Source organism: Sprattus sprattus (genome assembly GCF_963457725.1).
Source record: "Sprattus sprattus genome assembly, chromosome: 5".
Taxonomy (NCBI): domain Eukaryota; kingdom Metazoa; phylum Chordata; class Actinopteri; order Clupeiformes; family Clupeidae; genus Sprattus; species Sprattus sprattus.
This window is the reverse complement of record NC_137924.1, coordinates 42,145,383-42,165,382: the sequence shown is the minus strand read 5'-3', so window position 1 is coordinate 42,165,382 and position 20,000 is coordinate 42,145,383. Positions and strand designations below refer to the sequence as shown.

Sequence of the window (20,000 nt, the reverse complement as noted above, 5' to 3'; positions counted from 1 at the left end):
ATGCTCCATAATTCATTGTTTAGTCTTTCAAACTGATCAGGAAGCCTAATTACCATATGACATTCATAATTTATTCTTCTTATTTATACAAAGACCTCGTCTGGTGCATGTTTGAAAGACTCTGTCTTAGTGTTTGTCTAATTGTGTTGTTCCATTGATTCGCTTCGTGGCATTCTGAGGGGGTTTTAATGCAATAAATATTGAGTACGAATGGCGCTGATTCAAAGGAAAATGAATTGTCCCTTTAATAGCCTCTGTATTACCTGGAGCGGGTAGACAGGAGGGACCAGGGGAAGTCAGACACATCTGTCAGTTTAAAGCAGCTTTGACCTTTATGGAATGTTCAGGCCGGTGCTGTTACATATTCTGTGTTTTTTTTCTTCCACTGAAGTCTACATGTGAGCGCTCCATGCAGCTCCTCAAAACAAGCCCAGCCAACGCTATCGCTGTCGTTAGCGTCATCGCGCCTCAGACACCACTGCATACATTTAGTCGAATTTGAGCTACTTGTTTGCCCTCGCATCGCAATTACCCGAGCTCGTTCATTACTATGCATTTTTTAAACCATTTTAACTGTGTCTCATGAATTTTAAATGAACAATGATGGTAGAAATGCCACACAAGATAGATTAAAAGAGTCACTGTCATTTTGACTGGATGTCTTCAGATGTGTGAGGTGTCCTTGGAGATGTGTTGTGGGTAATGTAGTTTCACTGTTGTAATGTAATGAGGAGAATCCATAAGAGATCAGATCAGAGAGAATCTCAAACATGCCACCAGCCTTAGGCTCTCCGCTCCTCATACACACCGCAGGGCACTGACTTAGCAGGGAGTCTATGAGGAGGGTTCTGAGCATTGCAGATGTTTGTCTGTTCAGTTTAGGAAGTTAGTCTCTGCACTCACTAACACCTGATGGATAAGGTCTGGGTATTGATGTTTTAAAGTCAACAGTCAGCAGCACTCAGTCTACACGTATTTTGTGCTTCATGAAGACAGCAGTGTATCTTGGCAGCACTATGCCAAGCACAGAGTGGAAAGTCTCTTGCTGTGGTTTGGCCCTAACTTCACCCTCCTGCTCTCTCCCCTCTCTCCCCTCTCTCCCCTCTCTCCCCTTCTCTCTCTCCACCCTTCCCTCCCCTTCACCCCTTCCAGAGTCTCTGGAACCGACCTATCAGCAGCTGCAGAAGATGAAGCTGGACCGGAGCCCATTCGTGGTGGTGTCGGTGATTGGCCAGGAGCTGCTGTCGGCTGGCCATCACCAGGCCTCGGTGGTGGTGCTGGAGGCGGCGCTGCGCATCGGCACCTGCAGCCTCAAGCTGCGCGGCTCCGTCTTCTCCGCCCTCAGCTCGGCCCAGTGGTCGCTGGGCAGCACGGAGAAGAGCGTCAGCTACATGCAGCAGGACCTGGAGGTGGCCAAGAGTTTAGGTATGGAGGGAGGGACGGAGGGAGGGAGGGAGGGAGGGAGAGGGAGTAAGGGTAAGAGATGGAGGGAGAGAGAGAGAGGAGGGAAGAGATGGAGAGAGAGAAGGTGGGAGGCAGGTGGAAAGATATTGAGACAGAGAGGGATGTAGGAGGAGAGTGGGAGAGGAACGTGATTGTGAGGTTCTGGTTTGTGGGCTTGTGTGTGTGTGTGTGTGTGTGTGTGGAGGTGGAGGTGGTGGTGGTGGTGGTGTAGGTGGTGGGGCAGGGGTGGGAGGGAGGTATTGATAGCATTGATCTGTGTTGGTGTGTGGCTAATGTGTTTTGAGATAGGCAGTGTGGGGCGGTGCGAGACAGAGAGAGATGAAGAGAAAAGGAGAGTTGCAGTCTTTCTTTGTGCTTCAGGGGAGCTTAATATTTAAACACCATTACCTGTGTGTGTGTGTGTGTGTGTGTGTGTGTGTCTGTCTGTCTGTGTATCTGGGGGGGGGGGGGGATAGATAGATAGAGAGAGGGAGAGAGAAAAGAAACAGAACATGTTTGCTGTGATGGATGGTCAGTGTTTATTGTATCTGTGTACTGCATTCTTTGCACAGGAACCTGAGGTCTTTGAATCACATTCTTAGGTCCAGGTTGGTCGGCCCCAGCACTCCCAAGGGGGGATTATTTATACATCATTTGATGAAAGTCTTGTCTCCTCTGGTGCTCCACATCTATTCACTGTGTGCCAAATGCAGTTCATGACCCCCTTCTCCATGACACGAAATAGTCCCTTCAATTGTTAGACTCCTGCTGGCTCGCTCACCAGGCTAAGTTGAAAAGCAGCTCCTCTGTTTCTCCCTCAGACTCCTCCCCAAACCCCCTGTCTGCCCTAAAAACGAGAGCATGACCTACATATCACCGGTCACAGCATTTATCACGCGTTACTCTAGGTTCAGTTGTAACCATGCAGATGGCTGTAGCTGTGTGGGTATCTTTTAAAATATGCGTTCTCTCTCTCTCTCTCTCTCTCTCTCTGTCTTTCTCTCTCTCTCTCTCTCAACGTGTTAGTACTATACAGCTTTTGAGAGAGATCAAATAACTTGTTTCCCATGTGCCTCGAAGAGTGTTGGGAATGCTCGAGTTTTAGCGAAAAAGAAAGTCAGTGAGACTGAGCCAGAGCACTTGTATTTTCTGTCACGGGAGAATTCACAAAGAATGGCCTTGCTAGGATGTTCCCACCCCCTCAGCAATTTAGTTTGATCTCAGAGCTTCTTGAGCCCAGGCTTTCATGTTTCACAGGGTTTGAGGTAGAGTGTTCACAAACAAAGTTGCACAAAAATAAACCTGATAGACTTATCAGGTGGATGGTTGTCTTTTTCAGATGAAGGAATTAGCTAAATTAACAAGCAGAAATGGGATAGTTAAGGGTGGCTGAGAGTCAGACAGTATGACCTGAAGACGTGGGAACTTTGAAAGCCCATTGAGTGTGCTGCGGTTGTTATGACTACCCACTCTCACCTCCATTTTCGCAGCACACTCACGCTGGTCACCCTTAAACACAACACACAAACACACACACGCACACACACACACACATGCACACACAGACACACAAAAGTACACGCACTTAACTATCTCTGTCTGTTAGGTGACCAATCGGGTGAATGTCGTGCCCATGGCAACCTGGGGTCGGCATTCTTCTCCAAGGGGAACTATCGAGAGGCGCTCAGCAATCACCGCAACCAACTGGTGCTCGCCATGAGGCTCAAGGATCGTGAGGTAGGAGTGTGTGTGTGTGTGTGAGTGTGTGTGTGTTGGGACTGTTATTTCAAGGTTATCATTGTTGAGGACTTTGTGGCCACTGTAGAATACCTGAACTTGACTTGTTGCCTTGGCAGGGATTGACACTCTGTGTACGGTTTGAAGTGTCTTTGTATTGTGAAGATAGTGAGGGTGACGAGGATAAAGACCTCGGACAAATGGTCTTTCCACTTGGTATTGCAATGGTTATATAAATGTATACTATGAATTGCATGATAGGGAGAGACAGATGAAAGAAAAAGGATTGTGTTTGGAAGGTGGAAGACAAAGAAAGTGTGAAAAAGTGAACGCAGCATACGCACGCACGAGCGCGCGCCAACCAGGCAGCTGGTGTTTGTCCATATTAATGCATAAATTGCTGTGGCAGATATTTGTCTTGGTCATGTATGGCTAGTCGAGGGGCTGGCCAGCATATGTCGCATCGTAATTTCCCCTAATGAAGCTGTATTAAATGAACTGGTGGAGAGAAAGCACGGAAGAGAGATGGATGGATGGTGCGACGGCGCGAGCACGCGCAACCCGGGGATGGATGAGGTGGAGACACGCCCCTCCCTCCCTCCCTCCCTCCCTCCCTCCCTCACGGCGTGGGCCGCAAGCGGTTCGTGCGTGTGACCATGAAACCGTCATAGGCTCAGGCTGGAGTGAAAGAAGCCAGCAGTGTTCTGAAAAGTGACTTGTCGTGCACGGACAATGTGCTGCTTAATGAGTGGCTTTTGTGCACATGCCGATGAATAGCATGTTAGCCGTGTGTAGGTGCAGAGTAGGTGTGCGGCTTTGTCAGGAAAGTGAAAAAGTGACCTTCTGGATTTAAAGCAGACGTCAACCGTGCGAGAGGAAGGCAGCTGAAGGTTATGCACCCCCCCTCCCATTCTCTCGCTCTCTCTCTCTCTCTCTCTCTCTCTCTCTCTATATATTTTCCACTCTCTCCCTTTTGCCCTCTCTTCTGTCTCTCTCTCTCTCTTTCTCTCTGTCTTTGTGTCTCTCTCTTTCTCTCTTTTCTACTCCCTTTCGCCTCTCTCTTGTCTCTCTCTCTCATTCTTGCTGTCTCTCTCTCTTTCTCTCTTTTTCGCTCCCTTTCGCCCTCTCTTTTTCGCCCTCTCTCTTGTCTCTCTCTTTCTCTCGCTCCCTCTCTGTGACCCTGTTCTCATTGTTCTCTGTGGCAGGTGCTTGCTCAGGCGCGGTTCCTGTCAGTCAGCTTGAATAATGCTGCCGTTTCCCTCCTCTCCTCTTTTTCTTCCTCTCTTTCGCCTTATCCTCCGTGACAGACCGCAGCCCGCCACTTTGTTTGTCTTCCTCCTGATATAGGCTGGCGGGTTTGACGCCACATGGCTCAAAGCGCAAGCCAAAAAGGCCAGAGGACAAGCCAGTAACAAACATACACACACACGCACACACACACACACACACACACCACACCACACCCTCACGCACTTTGTGTCTGTCTCATACGCCAAACAAACACAAAAACTCCCACAGAAGTTCAAGGATATGTGGCGAAGGCTTATCATGGTGCATTTCTCTGTACTATAGCTTTGTGTGGTACACAAAAGTCACTTTTAAAAACTGAATGCTGAATGCTTTTTGAATAAACTGAATTAATTCACTGTGATGTATATAAGTGAATGGTCTGTATTATACAGCACACAACTAAAACCAGAATATAAACTTATAGGTCCACACTGACACTATATACCTATATATAATTTTATACAGCACTGTCATACACACTTAAGCATCACTAACCTACATGAGTAGAAGTAGTATTAGTACTAGACTTTTAGTATTAGTTAGTATGTTAGAGTTAGTTTAGTATAGTTTACACAGCGTTTGTACTGTGCAGTATGCTGCTCACAAGCTTATCTAATATGGTGAGGCAGGAGGAGTGTGTGTGGAGTGAAGGTCTGGACTGGGCCCGGGTGTCTAGGGTCCAAGTGTGTGTGTGTGTGTGGGTGTGTGTGTGTGGAGGGGTGGGGGGTGTGGGGGTCCCTACAGCCAATCCTTCTTCAGCCCCTAAGAGGACACAGCACTGCAGTAATTGGCTGTCCAGATGGTGGGCTTTTAATGAGGTGCAGCCAGGCATTGTGACGTGTGTGTGTGTGTGTGTGTTAATATGGGGTATGTGTGTATATTGTATTTATTTTTGTTTATGGTGTGCCTGTGTGTGTGTGTGTGTGTGTGTGTGTGTGTGTGTGTGTGTGTGTGTGTGTGTGTGTGTGTGTGTGTGTGTGTGTGTGTGTGTGTGTTTGTGGCTTTGCTTTGTATGTCTCTTAGTTTGTGCATTTGTTTTTCTGGGAAATATGTGTTTCCCTGTTTGGGTGTGTGTGTTTGTGTTTAGATGTGTCTCTAAATCAGTGTGCCTAATCAGCCGAACCGGATTAATTAGGAGTACTCCCTCCCTCACCGCCCCAGCCCTCTGTCAGCCTGCTGCACCCCACAGACACCCACTCATCTCTCTCTCTCTCTCTCTCCCTCTCTCTCTCTCTCTATCTCCCCTCTTCTTCTCACTGTTTATCGCCTGTCTCATTCCTCTGCTGCCTTCCTTGCTCTCTCTCACTGCCCCTACCTGTCTTTCTCTCTTTTTAAATATCTGTCTTATTCTGCCCCTACCTGTCTTTCTCTCTTTTTAAATATCTGTCTTATTCTGCTCCCTTCCTTGCACTGTTTCTCTCTATCTCTCTCTCTCTCTCTCTCTCCCTCTCTCTCTCTCTCTCCCTCTATCTCTCTCTCTCTCTCTCTCTCTCTCTCCCTCTCTCCCTCTATCTCTCTCTCTCTCTCTCTCTCTCTCTCTCTCTCTCTCTCCCTCTATCTCTCTCTCTCTCTCTCTCTCTCTCTCTCCCTCTATCTCTCTCTCTCTCTCTCTCTTTCTTTCATATCTCCAACCCTACGGCCCGTTACCATGTAAACAGGTGGCACCATAAAACCAAAGGCAATGCATTATTTAAAGCATCTCATACTGCAAGCACAAGAACACGGCTTTTACTGCAAAACCCCACATGTACACACATAGCCACACACACAGACACACAGACACACACACAAACACACACACACACACACACACACAAGTGATATACACACAAGTTCACACACCCTTTGCAACATTAATGCTACCCTGGCAAACAAGTCATGCAGTCGGCTAATGAAATGCGCGGTAATGAGTGCGAGGGCTAGTCCCTGCGCCTACACCGCAGTCTTACTCTCCCCCCCCCCCCGCTCCCCCTGCATCCCCCCTGCATCCCCCCGCATCCCCCCGCATCCCCCCGCATCCCCCGAGACACACCAGTGGCCCTTGGTCATGTTCCTGTGTGCTGCCAGAAAAGCAGCCTGCAAAAGAGTGCACAAGAACTACAGAGGAACAACAGCAGTATAGCACAGGAGTGCACCGCGGGTGTATTTCTAAATAGCTAGCATTCCTCATTTGTACTGACTGGAACATCTGGGGCCTCAGAGACGTTTTTAGAGTCGTGGTGCTGATTTTGGATCAGGGACTGTCCTTTTTTCCCCCCTCATGCAGCCCTGCGGAGTGAGTTACAAGGCGAGACTGTTCCCAGAACAGTGCTGTGGAAACTAGCCCTGGAATGAAAAGGCGGGCTTTAGTGCTTTTTAGTCAAATAAAGCATCAGCACCAGTGATTTCTTACCTCCTTAATGGGGTTAATATCAGCGTGTGTGTGCGTGCGCGCGCGCGTGTGTGTGTGTGTGTGTGTGTGTGTGTGTGTGTGTGTGTGTGTGTGTGTGTGTGTGTGTGTGTGTGTGTGTGTGTGTGTGTGTGTGTGTGTGTGTGTGTGTGTGTGTGTGTGTGTGTGTGTGCATGGGCGTGTATGTGTGTGTGTGTGTGTGTGTCTTCGGGGGCCACCTGGCCTCCTTCAGAGCGTTGCTGGCTGGTTTTGTGTGTGACTCGTAGCTCATTACTGCCACAGTGGTGTTTTCATAGCTAATGCGTCTCTATTATCAGGGCCCTGGCTAGAGGTGAAGTCACTTCCTAAAGCCGCCGCTGACAGATTCACAGAGCAGAAGCCCCCCCGCCGTGCTCTCGCTAGCGTCGGCGTCGCCCTCGCAGTCCCAGGGCTCTTCATCTGGGAGGTGAAAAGAAAAAAACAGATGACGGGATGGAGGGAGATAAGGATGGGGCGCTATTATCAGGCTGCCGTTAATCTGTCTGAGTTTTTAAGATGGGACTGAAAAGCATTTTTCAGGCATCGTCTGCAGCGGGCTTGTTTTGAAAGAAAAAATATGAGGCGATTCTGTGCAAGTGGCTGTTTAAAATATTCATCTTTTTCAATATTTCTGTTGGAATCAGTGGCTTAATGAATGGTGTTAATTGGAAAGGAGCGAAAAGGGGGGAGCACTGGTAATTAAGGTAATGAAAACGTGATGATCTCTTGATAAATATTCATAACAAGTGCGATCCAACTCTCAAAATTAAACACTAGTCGCCTTTATGCTGTCTTACATATTCACAGGCTCATTTAACACGAGACAGAGGTAGGTACTGAGTGGAAACAGAAAGTCATTTTATACCGAAGTAACTTATGCTCCATCTGTAAGACAGAGGTTGTGTTGAAGCAGCTTTGGTGACTTTTAGTTTGGCGCTCCGGGGCGTAAACTGAATATCGACCTCTAACTAGACGCAGACCTACGCTAAGAGGAACACAGAGAAATCCCTTTGAGCTGAGACTATAAGTGTTCTCTTACTTAAGTACAAAAAAAAAGAAACATGCAAAGACACACTCCGTAAAACCCCGACCAACTGGAATACGAGAGTGCAATCTGAGAGCGTAAGAAGCCAGGGGGGAGATAAAGAGGGTTAAAGTGAAAGGAAAGAAAAGAAGAGAAGAAAAAAAAAAAACGAAAACGCAGGATGAAAGAATGCAATCCCATGGTGCCCGTTTGATCTGTAAGCAAGAGGCCATCCTGGAATCCAGAACGATGAGGTCACCACCCCACGTCTAGGCTTTTAAAAACGGGAGAGTCATCCCCCCCCCCTCCTCTAATCTCATATCAGCTGACACCCAAGGAATCTCTTCTTCTCGGACTCTCGTGCTCTCTTTTCTCTCCCTAAGCTAAAACAGATCACCTTTCTGTACTCCCCCTTTTATCCCTCCATACTTCTTTTAAAAGACTCCCTCAAGGTCAGGCGCCGGTGAGGGATGGCGATTGGAGAACGGGGGGAGATGATGGACGAGTGTGTGGGGTCGGGGCTGTGTTGACGGGCAGGGGTCGTTGTGGATGTCTTCATGAGCTACACCTCCTCTTTACTTGCGGCTGGACTGTGAGTTCTGGAGTTAGTGGTGGCAAACTTTCGTTGGTGTCATGGCAACCATATGTCATTGTTTCTGAAACTTTGTTTCCTGTGTCCACACCTGGGGTTTCCAAAATGTATGCACCTCAGAGAGCATTTTCAAAAAGTGTTTTTGTTGTCGGCATGGTGTGACTGTGCTTGCCTAGGAAGGTGGAGCAAAGTAACATAAGAAGGAGCAGCAGGCCTCTCTCTCTTCCCTGGAGATTTATGGTGGGGTAGGGGGTGGCAGAACTTGTATGTTCTGCCTTTAATCCATCGGGGTCACGTAACTAGAGACAACAGGCAGGCAAATACCAAATACTATAAAAAATAATGTTGGTCTGAAAAGATGGTATATAATTAGGAAGCCAGTGGTGTTGTAGACAAGAAATCCCTATTACCGGACACCATTTCATAGAAGAGAATATTTGTGAGTGTGACAACGATATGTCTGCTGTAATTGCTAATTACTGTTTGGTGACAGGGCACCTTCTCCTTACTCTGCAATAGTTTTGGCTATGAGTGTTCATGTTTATGAGTGGTTATCTCCGTTGCCACCTGGGAATTTGTCTTGCACAAATGGCTTCATAAAAAACAGCAATTCCAACTATACCCTCAAAGAACACAGACACAGGGACATTCAGATGTCGCTCATCTATCAGACTGGGTTGGCAGCAGTTTGTGCGGTGAAGGTCGAAGACTGCTAAGCAGCTGAATACTGAGTGGGACAAATGAGGTGGTGCATGTTTTTGTCCTCATCCTGGGTGTGCTGTACCTTCCGCCGGAGGGGAAGAGTTCGCAGCCAGTGAACAGGCGTCTATGATGGATCAGCTGTGATCTTACAAGCCAGCTTCACTGCGTAGCTATCAGTCATCGTGGTAATACTGCACTAGCACGCCCCAGTTATCTTGCCACCCAGTCTTACAGTGCTCTCTCCAGGTTCTCTGATGTCGAGGACAGTCAGTGCACCTACCCCAATAGTGAATACTTTGAGTTAAAGTCTAATGTTTTATCGTCTCACAGGAGTCTCTGAGAATTTTGCTTTTCAAAATGAGGCATATCCAAATGCCAGGTATGGAATTGAGTAGTTCCCTGATCGAAGTAGGTGCCTGTCATCATCTAAACTAATGTTAGAAAGGAACCCTACACAGCAGTCTAAAAGTGATCTAGCATAAGCAATACTTATTTGTTCATATTTGTAAGGCCACTTTTTCTGTTTTTCTGTTCTGTTTTCTTGGATTTAATTCAGCTATCAGTGATTTGTAGAAAAAAGAATGGGATGCGCAGGTGACCCTGCTCATGGCCACTTTTCTTAAGCTCTGGTGAGACCAGGGGACAAGCGGGCTTCTCTCCCATCATCTATGTGTGTTTAGTGGCCCAACAGGTCCAAGGCATGACAGAAAAAATTGATTTTCTGTGTTATTGTGCAAGGAAACAAATACGCGTGATGAATGTAATACAAAATATGGTTAAAATGACTCTCTCTTCTGCACCGTTTCCTTGCTTCAGAACCTGTTGCACTGTGGATACTAGAAGGTTCATGACAAATCAAGACAAATCAGCAGCAGCCTCTTTCCCGCTTCGCAAATGAAACCATTGCAAATATGAGAGCGGTTGACAAAATCAGGGTTAATGAAAAATTGGGCGTTCGTTAGAAGAATGTTGTCGCATGCAAACCATGACTAGGGTTAGGGTTAGGGAGCCCTATTTAACTGGTTGCCCAGTGGTGTTAGCAGGTTATGTTGGTCGCCCAGTTTATCATCAGCTTATCACCGTATCACCAGTGTGGCTGTATGATGTGAGTGATCACCTGACTCACCACTCTTAGAGGACCCCAGCGCACGAAGATCTGCAGCGGAATTAATCAGCTGTAATTGAAACGCTGTGATCACAGCACAGCTCAGCGGGAGTTTGTTTGGTCGAAAGCATGGAGCCCCTCATCCAATCTCTTTTATTATCTTGTCGATCTGCATGGCACAAAAAGCACCGCAGTATCAAGGCGTCCGCTATCCAACGCTGACTCATCCGGGGGGGATGGGGGGGATTTCGAAACTAAAAGTCCTGACAACTCGCTCGACAAAACTACTTTGTCGCAGTCGGTGAACTCTCGAACTCGTGAGGTTGAAACACTGCTCTTTTGTTGTGTCGATTGTATTGTTCCTCCTCGCTTTTCCACTCTCCTCGTTTGTGGGGAGGCTGTTTCATCTGCGGTCTCGACAGTGTCCATTTTCTGCGCCGCTAACCCCACGCTCGAGGTCAGCAGTGCTTCACCGCCCCCCCGGAGGGTGCTGCAGCTCGGTGAGCTGTTTACCAAAGAGAGCCGCGGCACAAGAGCTTTTCACACCTTCTCCCTGGGTCTTACCTGATAAACACTGACCCAGTTTTTTTTGTACCAAAGCAGATTCATGGCTCCTCAGAAAAGAGGCTGTGAAATGCTCCAACCTGCAACGGAAGCGGCACAAAATGTGAGGTGGGATCCTTGTTTCTTTGTGCACAACGCTTCAAGCTCACCCTATCTCAGCTGAAAAGACAGGCCTTTAATAGGGCTCTGCAGGTGTGGAATAATGGTCGTGATGAGAGTCGAATGAGTAAGGCAGGTCTGCAGAAGGCTGTGTATTGTGAACATTGTGCTGTGTAATGATACAGAGTGATGTGTGATAGAGTGGATGAGTTTAATACAATCCTTGTGTTGGAATGGATGCACAGACACACATGTACAATCACAGTTGTCCAAATATAGGCACAGCCTTGTAAACAAGCAAACACACACAGCCACACCCTTTTGTCACCCACAAGCACAGACGCTCACAAGCACAGACACACACACACACACACACACACACACACACACACACACACACACACACACACACACACACACACAGACACACACACACACACACACACACACACACACACACACACACACACACACACACACACACACACACACACACAGACACACACAGACACACACACACACACACACACACACACACACACACACACACACACACACACACACACACACACACACACACACACACACACATTTCGGTTGAGGTGACGCAGCAGTGTGTCTGCCCAGCAGAGCACTTGGGCTGCTGTCAAAGAGATGAATGACTGCCGTTATATCGACTCCCTCTCTCTCTCTTGCTCCCTCTCTCTCTCTTTCTCTACCCCACCCTGTGCTCTCTCTCTTTCTCTACCCCACCCTGTGCTCTCTCTCTTTTTCTTTCACTGTTTTGCTTGGATTCTCATTTGTTTTCTTTTTTGTATTTTCTTTTTCTCCCTGCTTATTCTACCCATCCATTCCACTCCTCTTTCTTAGTTCATCCCACACAAGTCTCTCTCTCTCTCTGTTTCCTCCTTAACTACAGAAGCCCCTTTACAATGGAAGATTAAACGGCACAGCAGTGGGAGAATGCAACTCCATTTTTATTGATATGTACAGGCACTTATGCAAGTGCGCGCGCACTCACACACACACACACACACACACACACACACACACACACACACACACACACACACACACACACACACACACACACACACACATACACACAGAAACGGGACAGGAAGATGAAGCACTGAGTTGTGAGTAAGCTAATTGAGAAGAATGGTATCATAAAGTTGTTGATTAGGCTAAAGCCTAGCATCAATAGCCGCGACCCAAAGCTACCCCCCCCCACCCCACCCCCCGCCTTTAAACAAGCCCACGTCTCCCCACCGACACCGCTAGGCAGTGCGCTGCCCCAGAGACGTTCAATTCATCTCTACTCACCCAGTTATTTGTCTTAAATATTACTGCCTGTCTGTTTTTCATCACTCCTCCTACCCCAATCAATGGCAACTCAAAGTGACAGAGTGGCCGGCAAATGAACAGTGGCTATAGAGTGTGTGTGTGTGTGTGTGTGTGTGTGAGTGTGAGAGAGAGAGTGTGTGTGTGTGAGTGAGTGGGTGATGGGTTGTTGTATTATTACAGGTTACACGTCTAAAATGAAACTCACTCTGCCGCCTTTTCCCCCTCCGCTAATGCCGGACCGTGCCACGGAGAATTAAACCATTAGTCAAATAAAAGTAGCAATCGCTCTTCGCTGCCAGGGAATTCTGCGCAGAACGGATGGGGGGAACGGAGAGGAGCGAGCGGTGCAAGGAGAGAGAAGGCTGATGATTGGATAAGGGCAGGAAGAAGGGAAGAAAGGAGGAGAAGTGCTGTGTCATCCTGTCACGGATAAACTGGGTTTCACTGGCTGCTTCTCACTCTGCATATTTTACATCATTTATTATTCATTACATAGTAATAACTGCAGCCGGATTTCAGGTTTTCTTCTTGAGGGGGAGTAATAAGATATTTTTGGCATTTTCTTTAGCTCCAGTGCTTTGGCGTGTGTGGATGTGGCCGCTGAAGGCCTGTGTGTGTGTGTGAGTGTGTGTGTGTGTGTCTTTTTACTATAAGATGACGTGTTTTGTCTCGCTGCCCTGATGTGACAACTCTCATCTCACACACCTCTTCCCACACTACCTGAGCAGCTCCAGGCCCCCCTCCCCCTCCCCCTCAGCTCCTCATGTAGCCTCAACCATCACAGACCCATCACATCCAGACACGTCTCCTAGACCCCCTGCACCCCCTTACCACACACACACAGACACACACACACACACACAGACACACACACACACACACACACACACACACACACACAGAGACACACACACACACACACACACACACACACACACTCCTGACACCTCTCATCCCTATAGTCTCATCACGTCCAGCATGTCATACACCACTGCCCAGTCTTCACCGACTGCACACTCTGATGCCAAACAAGCTGTCAGGAGTGCTCTGGTGTGAGGAGCTGTATGTATGTATGAAGGCCCTACAGCAGCTGAGCTACCCCCACCTCCATTGCTGCTGCCCCGCCGCCGCTGCTGCTGATGCTGGGGGTTGCTGGGGCTGGTGTGAGGGCCAGGGGCTGGCAGCCGATCCCTGCTGAGGCATTTAAAAGCAGGGAATTGCCTCCTGGCGCTCTCAGGCCCTTCCAGCGGGGCCGATCGATAGAGCCCGGCCTGTCAACAAGACGGATGTGGGCTTCAGGAAGTCCATTCTAATGAAGGGAGAGGAGGAAGGGGAGAGAGATGGACTATGTGTGTGTGTGTGTGTGTGTGTGTGTGTGTGTGTGTGTGTGTGTGTTTGTGTGTTTATGGGTTTGCCCATGGGTATGATTGTGTGTGTGTGTGTGTGTCTGTGTGTCTCTGAGTGTGTGTGTGTGTGTGTGGCTGTGTGTGTGTGTGTGTGTGTGTGTGTGTGTGTGTGTGTGTGTTTGTGTGCGTGTGTGTGTGTGTGTGTGTGTGTGTGTGTGTGTGCTAGAGAGAGAGAGAGAGTGTGAGAGATAGAGATCTACGGTGAGATTAAATCCACTGGGATCGCGCTGTGCTTTTGCAACGTGTTTCCATTAGTGCAGTGACTCAGAGGCTACCTCTATGGAAAGCACAGGCCCTATCCGCACTCACTAGTCTAGTCTTACCCAGGCTATTTGTGTGACACTTGTGCCTTCTGCTACAGCTGTGCTTGAGTGTGCCTCCTTGTCCCTCTTTGATATGTATTCCCACCCTGCATTCCTCCCTTCGCATCAATACCCACCAACTCCTGCATGATAATTGGTGATTAGGAGCGGGGTCAAAGGTGAGCAAGAGGCTGCAATGCTCTCTGGGTAGTGCTAAGGGCTTACCCTCTGTTTTCTTCGCTGGTGCAATTACACTGCTGATTAGACTGCTCAGTCACATGTAAATGGCCATCGATTATGAAGATGGAGCCGGAGGCTGTGGCTTGGTCTGCAGCCTGAGCAGAGCTGTCCTATCTGGTTTGAAGCGCATCTCTGGAGCTGTGTGGATGTTCCCATGGGAGGAGAGGTGCTCTGGACAGTCCCCTGTCCCTGTATGGACACACTTAAAGGTACAGTCTGGGATTCTGGCGAGAGGTGGTTGATATTTGAGCTCAACAGCCAATCAAATTACACCCCTCTCTTCCATGCCTCTGAGGCAACGTGTTGATTGGCGGGGAATGTGTACGGCTGTAACCTAGCGACCATGTTTGTTTCCCATGTACAGAGCCAGGATAATGACACAAGTGTTGTTTGGAGCACGCAAACTGAACGGACAGCTTGAGGGCCGCGAGGAGTAATTTGCTGAATTTGACGGTGAAGAAGTCTATTGCATTAGAATCGTAGACGGACCTTTAAAGAGCAGCAATATTGTTTGGTGTTTGAGGAAGCAGTGCCTGGGCAGTTTAACTTGAGCAATACGATATGAGTCAGAATCTGTGTGGGTGTGTTGTGTTTGTTTGTGTTTATGTTGTGGTCTCTATGAAAAACAAGTTTGTGTGTGTCTGTGTGTGTGTGTGTGATTATGTGCAACCGAGCTGTATTCCATGGTCGCTCAATGGCTTTTGAGGTTCTACTAGCAAAACGTCGACATTAAACCATGTCATTCACACTTTTGAAGTCGTCTGGGGCCAAGCTTAATTTAAGGGTTCATCTTTGGGGGTTCAAAGAATATGAAAGGCGTGAGTGATTTCCACCACAAAACTAAACGACTGAATCTAAAGAGGCCTGAAGGGGCTTAGAGGCTCGGGTGTTGGGGTTTGCGGCGAGATATGAGATTAGTCTCGGAGCGACGGTAAATAACGGAGGAAGGCTGGAGGTTAGCTCGAGACGGAGCGTGGGGAGAGGAGGGCTGAGGCCGTGGGACCTCATACCGGGTGGCAGATGTCTCCGCCAGACTGGCTCCTCCGTTCAGCGACACACTCCAGCGACTACACTGCCCGGTAATTAAAAAAGAGACGACACTATGAGTTTTATGGGCTTTCAGACGTCAGCTCGTAATTAAAAGTGAAATATACTGATTGTGATAATGGAAAGAGGATGCGATAAAAAGGTTCAATGTAGTGAAACCGCCACAGAAAAATGATATCATATAGTCTGAATTGGATGTATATTGCAATAAAAGGATGAAGAAGTGCCTTGTAGTCTTCACTTCAAATTATTATTTCAGTCAAAGAAAGAAGAATCAAAGGCAGACGATTACACTTACAAAAGGGCTTTGGCCGAACTAGAGATTTCCCTGCTGTGTTTGGGTCTAACTCAATGTTCCGTCTGAAATCAAAATAAACTAATAGTGAACAAACATGAAAGAGGACCTTGGGGAGGGGATTTGTGTGGATATATTATGATCCGTCATGTCAGCGTACCGACCTCAAACACCACATCACACTGCCTTTGTTGGATTGCATTCTTGATGGAAAGCGCCTCTCGCTAGGCTGCTCACATGACTTCCTTCTCTGTGTAAGACGGCCCCACTATTCAATGACCAAGCAACATTAGCGAAGCGAGCGAAAGATAACTGCGTAATGACAATAACAGAAAGGGGGATATTTATGATAGCAATGCATTTGGGAAAACAATAAACAGCAACAGCACAACATAAAGTGATAACACAAGGATTAATCCAAAACACAACAGCTTTTTCTTATTGCTTATAATGAAACATTAGCAGAAGTGCAGTTTTACCAGTTTCAATGGCTATGCTCCAGACCGCTTGCTGAACAATGAAGCTTTAGCTTACATTTGTTCTAACTGGGATCAGGCTGAGAACAGACACTGCCGCAGTTATTAGGCAGCAGTTTTCAGTCACAGTTTACTAAATTTAAGCAAGCTTTGTTAGGTTAGCTTGCTTTGTGAAATAGGTTTATCTGGACACCCTGTAATCCCACTCTGCGCTGCCCCTTGTGGTTGGGAGTGGTCAATCTCTTGAATGTTAATGCAGTGTTTATTTTTGTGATGGTGTGTTGTTGTGGTGTGAGTCAGATGCTAGGATGTCTGACAGCGCTTTTGTGTTATCACTTCACATTGTGTAGTAAGCAGCTGTTTTTAAATACACCACTTTGCTATGTTTGAGTTGGGTTAATGTGGTTGTGTTGTCAGTTTGTGTCTGCTTTACCAGTGTTGTTGTGCTGTGTGCCATATCTTTGCCTCTCCTGGTGTTTTCCCGTAGACACAGGGATGGGGGGGTGTGGGGAGGGGTTAGGAAGGCGTAATTCTCTACACAGCTTTCCCCTTGATGGACTTAGTCATTCAAATTAAATGAGAATCTTCCAAGAGAAAACAAATGTCAAAATACCTGTGAGATCAAACACTCACACACACAGTGGTCCACATGCAGTCACGAGGTGATTGCAAAGGTGATGGCTTGATGCTGTTAAAAAAAATGATGCTGTAATGCCTGAGGTCTTAACTTCACCTGTGTTCTGACAAGACTCAAGTGCATATTGATTTTACAGCTAAAAAGGCTTGGCCTGCTGTGCTTTTTATAAACACAGAGTGAAGGTTGTTTTAAAAAGCAAAGCTACCTTTATAGCAGAGAAGAACATACTGTATATTCACCGATGTCTGTGTGAGACTGTAAAGTCCCACTTTGTGCATACGCTAACTGTAAAAAAAACTGCCTGCTTCTCAGTAAGTAAGTAAGTAAGTAAGTAAGACTTTATTTATATAGCACATTTCGTACAGGAGTTGCAATTCAAAGTGCTTTACATAAAATCAATAAGAGCAAGCAGCAGGAGCAATAAAATATTGGTCAACATCGTATCAGAACCTGATGTTCCGATAGGCTTAAAATATTAAAATCATAATAAAAGTAATAAAACCCTTCTGCCTGGTATTTAGCGCAGTCGAAACCATAGTGCTGCTCCATAGATTCCGACCTACCCTGTTAAATATTTTCCCTAGCTATGTTTCCCCGGCCAAAGGCCACCCTTCCTTCTATACCCTTCCTTCAGAGGCCTCTTCGTCTTCTTCCACCGAACGCACTTCAGGGCTTCGGGAGAGACACTAGCTCTCTTTTACAGGCTTAAGGAAGGTGACTGCACCTAGGGGACTAGAACATTTGTTATGGAAATATCTCTGAGAATAATATGTGATATATAGAGCCACAATATGGTTTCCGACAGTGCCATGGTACCCTCAAAACAGTTTTACAGAGAAATAGTAAAAGTAATAAAAGTCATAAAACCCTTAAAACAGTTTCAAAGAGAACAGAGAAATAAAAAGTGCCAGATAAAATTAATAAAATGCTTTGGTAAAAAGATAGGTTTTAAGCTGCCTTTTGAAGGTGTCTAGCGTGTTTGCTTCCCTAATATTAACGGGTAATGTGTTCCATAATTTTGGGGCGTAGTTGACAAAGGCTGCATCTCCAATCTTCTTATGACTGCTTCTGGTGACCTGTAACAGACCTGTATCTGATGATCGCAGTGTTCTAGCTGGTGTGTAGTTAGTAAGAGAGTTAGCAATGTAGCTAGGTCCTTGTCCATTTAGAGCTTTGTATGTGAGGAGGAGGACCTTAAAGTCAATTCTAAAGGTAACAGGAAGCCAGTGTAAAGTAGCTAGGACAGGACTAATGTGTTCTCTCCTTTTAGTTTTGGTTAATAGTCTAGCTGCAGAATTTTGAATGAGCTGGAGTCTTACAGTTGTTTTCTTGGGAAGACCAGTAAAAAGTGAATTACAGTAGTCTAGCCGGCTCGATATGAAAGCATGAATAAGCTTCTCGGCATCATTTTGGTTTAAGAATGATCGTACCTTTGCTATGTTCCTGAGGTGAAAGAAAGCGGTTTTGGTGACTTTGTTAATGTGGGAGTTGAAATTCAAATCTGAGTCCAGGGTGACACCAAGACTAACCACCTCAGGTTTAATCCACCGGGATAAACCTCCTAGATTCTTGGTGAGCATCTCTCTTTTTAATTTAGGGCCGACAAGTAGGACTTCAGTTTTGTCCTCATTGAGTTTTAGAAAGTTATTGTTCATCCATTTGTTTATTGCCAATAAACAGTTGGTAATGGAGTTTATTGCTGTTGCATCATTTGGCTCAGCGGAAATATACAATTGTGTGTCATCCGCATAGCTATGAAAATCTATACTATATTCTCTGATGATGTCACTGAGTGGTAACATATAAAGAGAAAAGAGCAATGGACCTAAACAGCTCCCTTGTGCAACCCCGTAGCAGCTTTCATGTTTCTCGGACATATGGTCTCCTAGACTGACATAAAACTTCCTTCCTCTAATATATGTTTTGATCCAGTTCAATACACACTCAGAGAACCCAATAAGATTTTCAAGTCTATTGATTAGGATGTCATGATCAATGGTATCAAATGCTGCAGTAAGATCTAACAGGATAAGGATAGAAACTTTATTTGCATCAGAGTTTTGTCTGAGGTCGCTAATTATTTTGGTGAGAGCGGTTTCAGTACTGTGATATTTTCTGAAACCTGACTGAAAGACTTCCAAGATGTTATTTTCTTCCAGATATGAATTTATTTGGACTAATACTATCTTTTCCAGGACTTTACTAATAAATGGAATATTGGATATGGGTCTATAGCTTGCTAGTGTACTGGTATCCAATTTGGGTTTCTTTAATAGGGGCCTTACAACAGCTGTTTTGAAGGCATCTGGGAAAACGCCAGTTCTAAGGGATGTGTTTATGATGTCAAGGACCGGACCTGAGACACTATCAAACACTCGCTTAAAGAATGCAGTGGGAATGGGATCAATATCTGAGGTTGTAGATTTACATTCGATGATGATTTTAGAGAGTTCACTTAGTGTGATACATGTGAAAGTGCTCATAGTTAAGTTGCAAGATCTACTGATGTCAATTTCACCTCCAGTAGTAGTGATACTAGATCTGATCGATGTTATTTTGTTCTTGAAGAACTGAGCAAACTCTTCGCATTTAGCTGCTGAGGATAGTGGGGGGGCAGGGACAGTGTTTAGCAGCCGGTCAATGGTGGAGAACAGAACTCTGGAATTTCCGGCATTTTCTGTAATAATGTAGGAAAAATAACCTTTCCTTGCTAGACGGATGGTTTTGTTATAGGTAGTTAGTGCATCTTTGTAGATACCGTGGTGGATAGTGGTCTTTGTTTTTCTCCATTTTCTCTCTGCTATGCGACATTTTCTTTTTATTTCACTAACATTTTTATTTTTTAGCCATGGGGAGGTCCTACTTGTAAACTTCTTTTTAGTTTTAAGTGGGGCTACAGAGTCTAACACAGATGATAATGCATCATTTAGGTTTTCTACCATTTCATTTAGAGAGCAGTCATGACTAGTTGGCTCATATAGAGCAATCTGCTCAGAAAATCTCTCCGTAGCTTCATCGTCTAGATGTCTTTTATGGACTAAGAATTCTTTTGTGGTTTTTGGTAAGATGATTTCCACATCAAAAAGTATACAATGATGGTCAGAGAGCGGTAGATCAGTTATTGAAATATTATTGATGTTTAATCCAGTTGTTATTACTAGATCTAGTGTGTTTCCGTGCTGGTGTGTTGGATCCGTTATGTGCTGAGTTAGATCGAAACTGGTGAGGAGATTTAAAAGCTCAATAGTTCTTTGGTCTGCTTTTTTATTAATGTGGATGTTAAGGTC

The 20,000-nt window shown here is 46.1% G+C and overlaps 1 protein-coding gene across 1 annotated transcript in view; it reads left to right on the top strand.

The window, feature by feature from the left end:
• LOC308366211 (tetratricopeptide repeat protein 28-like) overlaps positions 1-20,000 on the top strand; it is a gene marked incomplete at its 5' end in the record, with an annotated part of 109,092 nt that overhangs the window by 20,517 nt on the left and 68,575 nt on the right. The window contains 2 exons of the mRNA XM_080839846.1: positions 1,153-1,425; positions 3,050-3,180. Of these exons, the coding sequence (XP_080695972.1) occupies positions 1,153-1,425; positions 3,050-3,180 (404 nt within the window). The remainder of the gene's footprint in view (positions 1-1,152; positions 1,426-3,049; positions 3,181-20,000) is intronic.